Consider the following 13,196-nt stretch of genomic DNA (forward strand, 5'->3'; position numbering starts at 1 on the left):
TTACACAAATAGTCTTAGCAGCATAACTTGAGCCAATGTTCTCTGGGGGATTTTTGGCTTCCCATATTTTGGGAATCTGTCAGGAACTCTCAAACTTCCCGAATGAGGGCAAGTCATTGAAATATCTCATTTTTTACAAAGGAGTAAGAAGAGTAGTAACATTTCCCATCCCTCAAAAGAAGCAGTAAAGGGGGGGGGGGAGCGATTTACATCACTAGCAATAGGTAGTCCTAAACTTGCAGATAGAATTGACTACATAGGGGTTGCCACAGTACAGCCCATGGGTGGACTTGGTTCCCCAGGGATCAAAAAATTGCTATGTTTTGCTTCCCAGGCATTAAAAAAAAAGTGAGTGATGTTGGGATCATCCTGTTTTGTTTTTTTTTTAAGACCTCTCCTGGGCCTAAAATGTATTAGAGAGATTCAAAAACATGATCAAAATGCTCCCTAGAGGACACCTGAGGGGCAATTGAAGCAAATAAAAATTATTTAATTTTAATGTGTGTATGTTTGGTCCTCCGAGGTGTCCTGGAAGCCTTGATTATTATCATAGCTTTATTTTTTATTTGTTGCTTGCTATATTTTATTATTTAATGTTAATATGTATTAATATGTATTATGTTAAATTAATTTTGTAGAATGTATGCCTTAGGCAGGTTAAATTTTTTAATTCTATTTTTTAACTGTACAGCACTTTGTAAATTTATAGTGCTCTATAAATAAAGCATAATAATAATAATAATAATAATAATAATAATAATAATAATAATAGGCAGCCCCCTTGTAACAGTTGCCCACTCCTGATCAACATGAAGAGGATGATATATGTGCACACTTTCTGGATCCGCACACTCTCCAGTAACCTTTAAACACACATTTCTGAGTCGTTTGTAATGTACCTGAACTGCTTTCACCAGCCCAAAAACATTTTTAGCTTTCATGAAAAACGTTTACATAGAAAAAAGAACTGGACGAGTAACCCACAACTAGAAAACACAACATCTCACATTCATTATGTAAAAACACAGGGTTAGCTCCTGATTTATTGGTGCTTAGAATATCAGAATGCTGAGTACAGAATCAAATACAGAATCAGTGTGGTTCCTCCTGATTTCAGGACTTTACTGTATCTTTCAGGAATTACCAGGGAAATTGTGCAAAGACAACCTCTCCGTGGCCAATGTTCTGTGCTTGAGTGCCATCTAGTTGTCAGAAGCTGGAAGACAAGAACTTGTCCTGTTGTATCAGACCAGGAGTCTATGCTGTCCAGCTTCTGCCTCCAAAAGTAACTGGCCAAGTGTGACAGAAGAACCCACAAAGTATGAATTTAAAGACCCATCCAAAATAAACACAAACAGGAGCATATGAACATTTTGTTGTCCTGCACCCTCAGCAAATGATTACAACAGAGAAAGAACAAAGAAAACTGCTTACGATGCAGATGAACATAAGGCCCAAACAGGCCAAAATAAAGCTGCTTTGGGTCACTAAGAGACTGGAAGCCGTGCCAAAGCCACACTCCATTCCTCAGGACTTTGGTGCGGCTTCTGGCCTCTCAGGATGCATGCATCATTTAAACAGCATACCTCCAAAGTGACCCGAAGCAGCTTTATTTTGGCCTGTCTGTACTGTGGAAAAGGTAAGGTTTCCAAACGTATAAAAGCTTTGTTTGTTTGTTACCCAGGGCTCACCATCCTTTTGATTTTGGTGCCCGCAGTGGGCGATTCTTTAAATAAAACTTCTTTGCTCTTCAACTCCTGACTTTACTCATACTAGGAAAGAAATCCCCATGACACTGTCAGAATATCCAGCACATTACCATATAGTGAACTCAACTCTCCATGACAATGAGACAACTCACAAATTTGTTTTGAAACCAATATATTAAAAATAGAAGAGTCAACCAAACTATATAACAGTATAAAAGAAACATGGAAAAAAGAGGTAAAAAGGCAGCATTTAGACCAAACTGAAACTAGAATCTAAACTATTATGAGGTAGAGTTTCTACAACCTCAAAAAGGATTTTTAACCACTGAGTCAGTCCAATGAAGCAGTTGAACAATGAAGCCTTCCAAAAGAAAACCAACTCATCTTTGGTTCTCCTCATGTCTTCAGTTTCCTCCGGCTAAGGGAGAAATAGCCACCAGCTGAGGCTAAGCGGGCAGAGGCTCCCAGAGCTACAGCAGGGCTGCAAGGGACACAGAAGGTTGGAGATCCCTGAAGCTCAGCAGTGAACACTAAGGCATTGTGATCTACGGCCCTGTCACCACGATAGCAGCTCGGGCTACACAAGGCAACTACTTGGGTCCTGGAAGCTTCATCCATCTTCTCATCTGAAGAAGTTTCTCCTGTATAATAACAAGGGAAATGCCAGCAGGTCTTATATAACTCACATGATTAAGATGTGGTTCTCTGTTTTGACAAACCATAGATAAGTCACATTTTTGCTGTTTCATGCTTTTAAAGAACGAATTCTACACCTCTCTCACACCATCTGCAGCCTAAAACATTATGCGAGGAACAAATTCTATTTCCCTCTTCCCATCAACTAAACCATCAGTAGGGGACAAGCAAGGCTCATGGAAGAGGGGGACAAAAATAACTTGTTCTTGTGGGTCTCATCAAACTTTTCAGTGTGGAATTGAACAATGAGGGAGCTGCTTGCATGTGTCTACAACTAAGTGTAAATTGGACCTATACTCCTATATGTAAAGCAATGAAGAGTTGCTATGCATAAGAAAGTATTCAATATACTCGGGGTAGTAGGGTTCTCACACTTCCTCCCACACCTCACTCATCTTGTTAGTTCACCCTTTTAAATCAGCACCACTTATAGAACCTTGCTTCTTAGAGAAGGGACATATCCTACAATAATTTTTGATATGCTAAAAAACTTGAAGAAACATCTCATGTGGTTAGAAACATCACAACCTCAACATAAAGATGGCATTACTGTCATACATGTTGCATCTCATTTTGTGTGATTAGCAGTTACAGACTTGTTTAAAAAGGATAACACTATATTTTGCCCTTAACTAAGGGAGATCCAGTACAATCATAACTCAGATTTCCAGAACTTAATGTTACTAAATTCCAGATCACTATTCCAATAGGATTTACATAACTAGATTTATGCACTTATGCCATAATGCTACAAGTACCATGTAAGGCAGATGTTGATGGAAGAGATTCAGAAGTGTAACTGTTCACATCCACACCAACTTGGCAAAGCTCTCCAAATTTCTCAGAATGGGCAATTGAGATGTAAAATTCATCCAGTGTTTGTGACAAAGAATCAGGTGCAGCTCCAAGGCAGCTTGCTGCCTGTAACCAATTGAACAAGAAAGAAAGCTGGTTTAATCCATAAAGAAATCCATGCAATTAGGATTGTCAGGCCAAAAGGGGAAAAAATGAAGATTAACACTTACATGGCATGAGTATATATAATATGCATAGTGAAATTTGTGAAGCAAATTGAAGAACATACAACTGAGCATACGTTGTTGCTGCTGCTAACTGCCCTCAAGTCAATCCCAACTCATGGCACCCTATGAATGAGACATTTCCATGCCCCGCTTTCCTCCACTGCTCTGCTTAGGTCCTGCAAATTCATACTTCTGACCTCCCTAACTGAATCCATCCTTCTAGCTTGCAGTCTTCTTCTTTCTACTTCCCTCCATCTTTCCTAGCATTATTGACTTTTCTAATGAGTCATGCCTTTTCATGATGTGGCCAAAGTATGAGAACATCAGTTTTGTCAACTTGACTTCCAGGGAGATTTCAGGCTTGATCTGTCCAAAGACCCATTTGTTTGTCTTTTTGGCTGTCCAGAGTTCCCTTAGCACTCTTCTCAAGCACTAAATTTCAAATGAATTGATTTTGTTATCCACTTTCTTCACTGTCCAGATCTCCCATCGGTACATGGTGATGGGGAAATACAATGGCTTGGAAAAGTCTACCTTTGGTGCTCAGTTGTATATCTTTAGCAATTACATTTCTATACCACCTATCAGTGAACTCAGCACTCTCTAAGCACCTTACCATTTGTAAGCCAATTGTACCCAATAACCTGGGTACTCATTTTACCAATCTCTGAAAGGATGGAAGGCTGTAAACCATGGAGCCATGGGATTGAACGCACAACCTTATGGCTGCAGCACCAGCATTTAACCACTGTGCTACCAGGGTTCCCTGTTACTCTTTAGGATATTTTCTGTTTCATGGCTTCCGTACCCATTCCTAGTCTTCCTATTTCTTGACTGCACTCTCAATTCTAATCAATGTTTGATGCAACCTCTTAACTATTTTGAGTTTCTCATTGTATAGGTCCTCCAATGGTCATTATTTTTGTTTTCTTTATGTTCAGCACAGGGTTACATTGCTGCTGAAAAACCGGAAAAACCCTGGATTGAAGCCTCTGAAAAATGTCCTGCCCAGTTCAAGCAGCAGATCCCAGATTCCTGAATGCAGGAGTGAAACCCAAGGAGAAAACTCATCAACATTCCATCCTTGAGGCTCTGAGTGGTACTGTGCAGGTTGCCAAATCCAGAGCCCAGAGGTGGGAAGTGAAAGGAGGCAAAAAGAGGCTTGGACTTTGTTGTATCCTGGGAAGTGTGTGGTGATGCTGCCTGCATAGTGGAACTTTTTGCTTGCTTGGGACTGGAGCTTCCCTTTCCTCTAGCTTCCCCCACCATAGAATTGTGTGTGTGTGTTTGAAGGAAAAAAAAAGGGGGGGAGGAACCCTTAAGCTCTGAGAGTCCCTCTTTCCTGTTAGTTGCTTGCATGGGACTGGAGCTGCTCTTCCCTCTTGCTCTCCATATGGGCTCTGGAAGTGAAGTTCAGGAAATAAAATTAGCAAATAAGTCCATTAGCAACTCAATGAGAAACCCCCTTTCTTTTTCTTTCTCCTGTGTGAAGCTATCTGCCCTCTCCTTTGCCAGAAAATATTGAATTTCTTAGGAAGTCTCAGTGTGGTCACACCTGAAAAACTTCTAGATGCTGCTTAAAACACATCAAATACTGTCTCATTTTAAAAAAAAAAAAATCAAGTTTTACCTTTGTTGGAGGTAAAGACCTCAAAGAGTTAAGTCCCCCCCCCCCGTCCTTTGTTCCCTCTTGTTTAGCATTCCTATGTTGTGACCAAAATGCAGTATCCTCAGATCTAGAAAGCATATTCACGAGTAGCTATGTTGGCCTTACAGCAAAGTACAGCAATCCAAAATTCACAAAACGGCGATACTTTTCTCTTGTTTGATTTTTAATACCTTTGCCTAATGAAGGAGCCAGTTGAGCTTCGAAAGCTTGCATCATCTATTTTATGCATTTTTGGGTAGTTAAAAAGGATATCACTATTTTGTGGATTTTGGATGTTATTGTACTTTGCTATATGGCCACCACGGCCACCACTAGATATGCTTTCTAGAGTAGAAGGGAGTCCCTCTTCTTCTCATAGCTGTTTGGCAGCTTCTTTCTCCCCCCTCCTCCCCCATAGGAGTTGGGGGAAAGACCCAAAACCTAAGTTCTCTTCCAAGTGGCAAGAATTCAGAGACATAGGTTTAATTTGCATGACAGAAATAACGCAATTTGGTACTGCTTTAACTGCCATGACACAGGCCTATAGAAATCTGGGATTGATAGTTTTGTGAGCTATGTAGCCTCTGTCAGGGACCTCTGTTGCAACAACAAACTACAAAATGCAGAATTCCATAGAAATGAGCTATGTAAACTGATGGCAATTTATAAACAAATAACAACAACAAATGAAATATGCAATAAAACAATGTGGAATGTGAAAATGGTGTTTTAGGATTTTTTTTTAAAGGGTTGCATACACTTGGATTATGATAATATTTATAGGTTTTCCATGAAGCCTTATTGACATGGTTCAGTCTGATTTTGCATTCTGTCCTTTGAATGCTTTTGCCACATCTCCCCTTAGTATGAAGGCCACCCTGTTTCTTTGTGTCTTTTCATTTCCTGAGTAAAACATTGTGTAGTTATCTGAATCAAAGTGACCCATTCCTGTCCATTTTAGCTCACTCAGCTCTAGTATTGCTATGTTTAAGCTTTCCATTTCTTTTTTTCAATTTTTTTACTATTTCTAGTTTCCCTTGGTTCATGCTTCTCACATTCCACATTCCGGTATTATATGCCGCTTCAGACATTTGCATTATTTAATGTGTCCGCTGCTTGTCTTTTGAGTTTTCTATGAAAAGCTCAATAACCCCAGCTCCCTAGCATGTGATCACTGCATACTTACAAATGCATTCCATTCCATTTTATATTTTGTGGTGTTTTATTGCATGTTCACTGGTTTTTGGAGTAGCAACCTCATCTTCCTCAATGTTTTCATTTTTCAGCTACAAAAACACTTCCATATAAAGTACAAAAGCAATAGAAAAGTGGCTTTACAGGACAACCATTACAGGAAGCAGAATAAGGAGGACTATAAACACACAGGAGACACAATCATAGTTAATAATAGTTACCAGTAATTCATCCCAAACAGTAGAGATAGTTAATATTCAGGTACAGTCTTTATTTATTTCATTTAAATTTAATAAATAATACATACAAAAACGCCACAATATACAAAAATATACATACAAGATAACAGACAGAAAAACAAGCAAGCAAACAAAGACAAAAACAAGACAAATAATAATAATTATTTATTTATTTATATTTTCTCGCCTCTCCTGAATGGATCGAGGTGGGATTACAACCCATAAAATACATACAAGAACACATCAATAAAATACAATAAAAATAATTACATTAAAACTAGCTTATTGTCATACAGCAATACAATACAATTATAAAGTGATCAGAAACTGGAACAGTATTTCTTACACGAGGTCAGGTGGGTAAGCTCGCCATATAAAGCTAGCTTATAGTGATTTGTTTCGAAGGGCATGGCCCAGGAAGGGAGAGGAAAATAGTAGAGGTGAATAACTGGCTCCACAGATGGTGCCGCCAAGAACGATTTGGATTTCTGGATCATGGTTTGAGGTTCCATGAGGAGGGACTTCTGGCAAGGGATGGGTTGCATCTCACGGCAGTTGGCAAAAACATTTTTGCCAATAGTCTCAAAATTTTGATCAGGAGGGCTTTAAACTGAGATATGTGGGGGAGGGAGACAGTATTCTGGAAGGCAAAAGGGCTGGAGAAAATAGCCAAACCGTCATAGAGGGAACAAGACAAACAGTGCAAGGACCCAAAAGTGGGAGGCAAAAAACTTGCTCAGGAAGCAAGTAGGGTGAACCCATGGTTTAAGATGTCTCTACACTAATGCACAGAGCATGGGAAATAAGCAAGATGAACTCAAACTCCCAGTACAACAAAGCAAATATGATATAATAGGCCTCACTGAAACCCGGTGGGATGGATCTCATTATTGGAATGTAGAAATACAGGGGTATAACCTTTTAAAGAGAAATAGGCCAAACAGGAAAGGAGGAGGAATAGCCTTATATGTCAGGGACATTTACACCAGTGAAGAGATCCAGGACATCAATCCTGGAAGCCAGGTGGAGAGCATCTGGATAAAAATTAAAGGGCAGGAAAACAACAAGGATGTTACGGTGGGAGTCTACTACAGACCTCCAAGTCAGCTGGAGGAATTGGATGATGCCTTTCTAGAACAGATGACCACACACTCAGAAAGGAGAGATGTAGTAGTGATGGGTCACTTCAACTATCCTGATATTTGCTGGAATCCAAACTCAGTCAAATCCTCAAAGTCTAGCAAATTCTTCACTTGCCTTGGAGACAATTTCATTGTCCAAAAGGTGGAAGAGGCAACAAGGGGATCAGCTATTTTGGATGTGATCCTAACCAACAGAGATGACCTAGTTAATGGGGTGGAAGTGGTGGGATCCTTAGGTGGAAGTGACCATGTTCTCCTGGATTTTGCTATATGATAGAAAGGAGAAGCCAAGCATAGTCAGACATGTATTCTAGACTTTAAGAAAGCTGATTTTAGTAAACTTAAGAGAAATACGGGAGATGATCCCATGGTCAGGAATACTAAAAGAGAAGGGAGTTCAAGATGGATGGGAGTTTCTCAAAAGAGAGATACTGAAGGCACAATTTCAAACAGTTCCAATGAGGAAAAAAAATGGGAGATGTCTCAAGAAACCAGGATGGATGACTAAGGAACGTTCAACTGAGCTAAGTTTTAAACGGAACATGTATAAGAAATGGAAAAACGGGGAAATCACGAAAAAGGAATTCAAAGAAATAGCAGGCATGTGTAGGGGTAAAGTCAGAAAACCTAAAGCGCAGAATGAACTCAGGCTTGTTAGAGAGGTTAAGAACAAGAAAACGGGCTTTTTTTGGTATGTCCACAGCAAAAAGAAGGAGGAAATGGTAGGACCACTATGTGGAGAAGATGGCAAAATGCTAACAGAGGACAGAAAAAAGGCAGAATTACTCAACTCCTTCTTTGCCTCAGTCTTCTCAGAAAAGGAAAAGGGTACTCAGCCTCAGGAAAATGAAGCAGAGAACAGAACATGGGAAATTCAGCAAAGAATAAGTAAAGAGATAGTACAGGAGTACCTGTTTAATCTAAACGAATATAAGTCTCCAGGACCAAATGAACTACATCCAAGGGTATTATAAGAACTGGCAAATATAGCCATTGGCAATAACCTTTGAGAATTCCTGGAGGACAGGAGAAGTCCCAGCAGACTGCAGGAAGGCAAACCTTGTTCCCATCTTCAAAAAGGGGGGAAAAGAGGATCCCAACAATTATCGTCCAGTTAGTCTGACATCTATACCAGGAAAGATTCTAGAGCAGATCATTAAACAGAGAGTCTGTGAACATATAGAAAGCAATGCCATAATTACAAAAAGTCAACACGGGTTTCAAAGAAACAAGTCATGCCAGACAAATTTAATCTCTCTCTCTCTCTCTCTTTTGATAAATTTACCAGCTCGGTAGATGAAGGGAATGCTGTGGATATCTTGATTTCAGTAAGGCTTTTGACAGGGTTCCCCATGACATTCTTGCAAAGAAGCTAGTGAAATGGGGGCTAGACAACATAACTGTTACATGGATTTGAAATTGGTTGACTGGCCAAACCCAAAGGCTCAACAATGGCACCTTTTCATCCTGGAGAGAAGTGACCAGTGGGGTCTCACAGGGGTCCATCCTGAGCCCAGTGTTATTCAACATCTTCAATGACTTGGATGACAGAATTGGGGTATACTTATCAAATTTCCAGATGACACCAAATTAGGAGGAGTAGCTAATACCCCTGAGGACAGGATCAAAATTCAAAATGACCTGAACTAGAAAAGCTGGACCAAAGTTAACAAAATGAATTTCAACACTGAGAAATGCAAGGTAAAATGAAATGAACAGATATAGGATGGGGGACACCTGGCTGAACGAGACTATGTGTGAAAGGGATCTGGGAGTCCAAGTAGACCACAAACTGAACATGAGTCAACAGTGCGATGCAGCAGCTAACAAGGCCAATGTGATTTTAGCTGCATCAATAGAAGTATAGTGTCTAGATCAAGGGAAGTAATAGTGCCACTCTATTCTGCTCTGGTCAGGCCCCACCTGGAATATTGTGTCCAGTTCTGGGCACCACAATGCAAAAAGGACTTTGAGAAACTGGAGCGTGTCCAAAGGAGGGCTACTAAAATGGTGAAGGGTCTGGAAACCATGCCCTATGAGGAACGCCTTAGGGAGCTCCTCATAGGGCATGGTTTCCAGACCCTTCACCTGGGTATGTTTAGCCTGGAGAAAAGAAGGTTAAGGGGTGATATGATAGCCCTGTTTAAATATTTGAAGGGATGTCATATCGAGGAGGGAGCAAGCTTGTTCTCTGCTGCTCCAGAGACTAGGACCCAGAGCAATGGATGCAAGCTGCAGGAGAAGACATTCCACCTCAACAGTAGGAGGAACTTGCTGACAGTAAAGGCTGTTCGACACTGGAACACACTCCCTCAATGGAGAGTGGTGGAGTCTCCTTCCTTAGAGGGGGCTCTTTGATTGAGAGCTCCTGCATGGCAGGGGATTGGACTGGTCAGCCCTTGTGGTCTCTTCCAACTCTATGATTCTATGTTTCAGTCTTATAATACCTCCAGGTAAATAAGTTTATCTTATTAGTTTACATCTCCTTTAAAAATTAAGATTTTTTTCCCCGTCTTGGATTTAATTCAAGAACAACAACAAAAAAGAGTTGTAGATATTCTCTCTTGTATTCTGCAAGAGAACACACACAACAGAGGAACACACAACAGAGAAGAGCAAAAACAGAATATTATGAAGATTAAAGTTTAGCCTGCTAGGGTTAGCTGTGATTAGTATCATCCTTACAGCTTAACAGTAAAGCATTTATATATTCACATTTTATATTATAAATCTATTCTAAATGATTATCCACCATCTCTCAAAACAGAAGAGAACAAAGATAAATTATGTGACTCTGGTGTTGTTAGTAATGAAGTTCCCTTCATTGTCAAGATGTAGGAGAACATCCGACAGTTAAGAGGTTGACTTTATTTTATGTTTTACCCTGTCTAGTTTTTTTATATTCTTGTACACATAGCCAGTCTTTTTCAGCTTCTTCCTTAGTTTGTTCCTTCATTAGGGCGGTTAAGATATCCATCTGCATGGCTTCATTTAGATTGATCAGCGATTCCTCTTCTGTTGGAATTTGTTCTCTCTTCCAATATTTAGCATAGTGGTTATCATGTATAAGATTATCCATCTGCTGGATTTATTTTTCCCCTGTTCAAGCTCTGGTAGCATGTTTAATAAATAAAGATGAAGATTAAACAAAAGTTTTATATGAGTGATCTCTATTAGTAAAGTATTTATTCTTTTCCAATATGTTTCTGCTTTGTGACATCTCCACCACATATGTGGAAATGTACCATCTGCTTTATGACATTTCCAACAGTCTGAGCTGCTTGTTTTGTAAATGATTTTGAGTTTATGTGGCATGATGTACCATCGGTGAAGCATCTTGAAAAAGTTCTCCCTATAATTTTGGCAGAGAGTAAAGCTGTTGGATTTCCTTATTGCTCTTTCCAATTCTATCAATTGTATCAGTTTCCCAAGATCCTGGGCCCATGTAATCATGTTATCTCTTCTTGCTCTAGGTCTCTCTCCTTCAACACCTTGTGCCATATAATATATAAAAGGCCTCTGAGATCAGTTGGAGGAGCTTCTGTAGTGGGGAGTCTGAAGTGAGAGTATTTCACTTGATGTGGGTCTTGCCGATTGGGAAAAACTGCAGTGTTGAGCCTGTGTCAAGAAAGCATACTTGGAAGGTAGTTTGTGCTAGGACAAGGCTAGTAACTACATCTCAAACCCATCTAGGCCAGAAGATTCTATCTCTGTATCAGTACTTAGGAATGTGTCAGCTAGAACAGTTAGGCCTTATTAATTTTGTTTCTGTTGGCTTGCTTGAAATGAGTATCTGATAACTATACGTATTCTACCCGCAAGGTCAAAAGACCTTGTATGATTTATATTATTTCTGTTAATAGAATAAATATTTTCTTTAAAAGTATTTACTTTTCCTACACTTCTTTACATGTACCTTAGTTTGGTTATCGCTTGCTTAGTTCAGAAAGGGAAGGGAACTATAAATCCTTAACAAGTCCCAGTGTGTGTTAAGGAAAGGTTATTATAAATTGACTGGGTGGTGGCAGTGTGATTCGAAATACAGTATGCAGATTTTGAAACAAAAAGATAAGCCTAGGTAGAATGCTCATGTTAATGGCTGCAATTTTCCCAGAATGAGAGAGAGAGAGAGAGAAAGAGAGAGAGAGAGTAGACCATCTTTCCAAGTTGATTTTAATATCTGCCCAAGTTTTTCCATAGTTGTTTTGGAAAAGGTCCAAGTTTCTTTTAGATAGTTGTATACCCAAATCTTCCTTTTTTTCTACTCTACAGCCAGATATTAAGCTGAGTTCTTTTTCTTCCTCCCTTGACATATTATTGGAGAGGATTACAGTTTATTTTGATTAATTTTAAAGTTGGCTACTTCTCCATATTCCTGTATTATTGCTAGAAGACGATGTATGCTATTTAAAGAATCACCCAAATATAAAATTATGTCATCAGTATAAGCTTTTAATTTGAAGACATGATCTTTAATTTGTATCCCTTGTATATGTTTCTCCTCTCTTATTTTCATATTTAGTACTTCTAAAGCCAGTATAAAAAGGAGAGGAGAAAGCGGGTACCCCTGGCGAGTTCCTTTTTCAATTCTGAATTGTTCCGATCCTTCTTGGTTAATGATTAATTGCGCTTTCTGCTCACTGTGGATCGCTTTAATCCATTGTTCCCCATATTCATTCGTTCAATGGTTGCTAATAGGAACTGCCAGTTGACCCTATCAAACACCTTTCCACATCCAAAAGAATTAAGGTGAGTTTCCTTTCGTTGTTATGTTCATAATATTCTAGAATATCCAGAGTCGTTCAAATGTTATCTCTCAAATTCCTGCCTGGCAGAAAGCCATTTTGATCTGTATGAATGATGTTCTTCATTATTTTTTTCAATCTTTCTGCAATTATGCTGGTAAATATTTTATAGTCTGTATTAATAATTCCTGATGTCTCTTATATCCTTTTTATCCTTGGAAATTAATGAGATGTATGCCTCTTTTCAGGAATCCGGGATCCTGTGGCCAAGGATCTCATTTAAAGTGTCTTTTAATGGCTTTACAAGTTCTTTCTCCATTTCCTTATAATAGATTACTGGGAACTCTTCTGGATCTGGAGTTTTGTTTTGTTTCATTTTCTTTATAGCCTCCAAAATCTCTGCCGTGCTAAATTTTTGGTTGAGACCAGTTCATTCTTCATCACTTAGTTTAGGGCACTCAGAGTTGTTTAAGTATCTAGTTATCTTCTCTCCCTTTGCATTGTTTTCCTGTTCTTTATATAAATTCTCAAAATAATACTTGAACGTGTTTTGGATTTGTAATTCTAACTCCTTTATTAAATATTTCTGTAATTAGTTTTTTATCTTGTTCTTCTCTCAGTTTGTGTGCCAATAGTCTGCTTGCTTTGTTCCTAACTCAAAAGTGTAAGTTGTCTAATCTTTCAAAGTTTCTTTGCAATCTCATTAGCTGCATTTAATTTTAATTGTTATTGAATATTTTCTACTTGTATTTTTAATTTCTTTTCTCCGGATCTTTTACACTCCTCTTCCTTGACTCAGAG

The 13,196-nt window shown here is 39.0% G+C and overlaps 1 protein-coding gene across 3 annotated transcripts in view; it reads right to left on the reverse strand.

The window, feature by feature from the left end:
• Window positions 1–1,552: 1,552 nt before the first annotated feature.
• The window catches only part of TDRD5 (tudor domain containing 5), a 43,795-nt gene continuing 32,151 nt past the window's right edge, over window positions 1,553–13,196 (reverse strand). For 2 of the 3 annotated variants that reach the window (XM_042466390.1, XM_042466389.1), the window contains exons 17-18: window positions 3,164–3,326; window positions 1,554–2,350 (exon numbers count right to left, since the gene is read on the reverse strand). In XM_042466390.1, the coding sequence (XP_042322324.1) occupies window positions 2,106–2,350; window positions 3,164–3,326 (408 nt within the window). In that variant the 3' untranslated portion in view covers window positions 1,554–2,105. Of the gene's footprint in view, window positions 2,351–3,163; window positions 3,327–13,196 lie in introns of all 3 variants that reach the window. The other variant, XM_042466391.1, reaches the window with a different exon arrangement.

This window comes from Sceloporus undulatus, chromosome 4 (genome assembly GCF_019175285.1).
Source record: "Sceloporus undulatus isolate JIND9_A2432 ecotype Alabama chromosome 4, SceUnd_v1.1, whole genome shotgun sequence".
Taxonomy (NCBI): Eukaryota; Metazoa; Chordata; class Lepidosauria; order Squamata; family Phrynosomatidae; genus Sceloporus; species Sceloporus undulatus.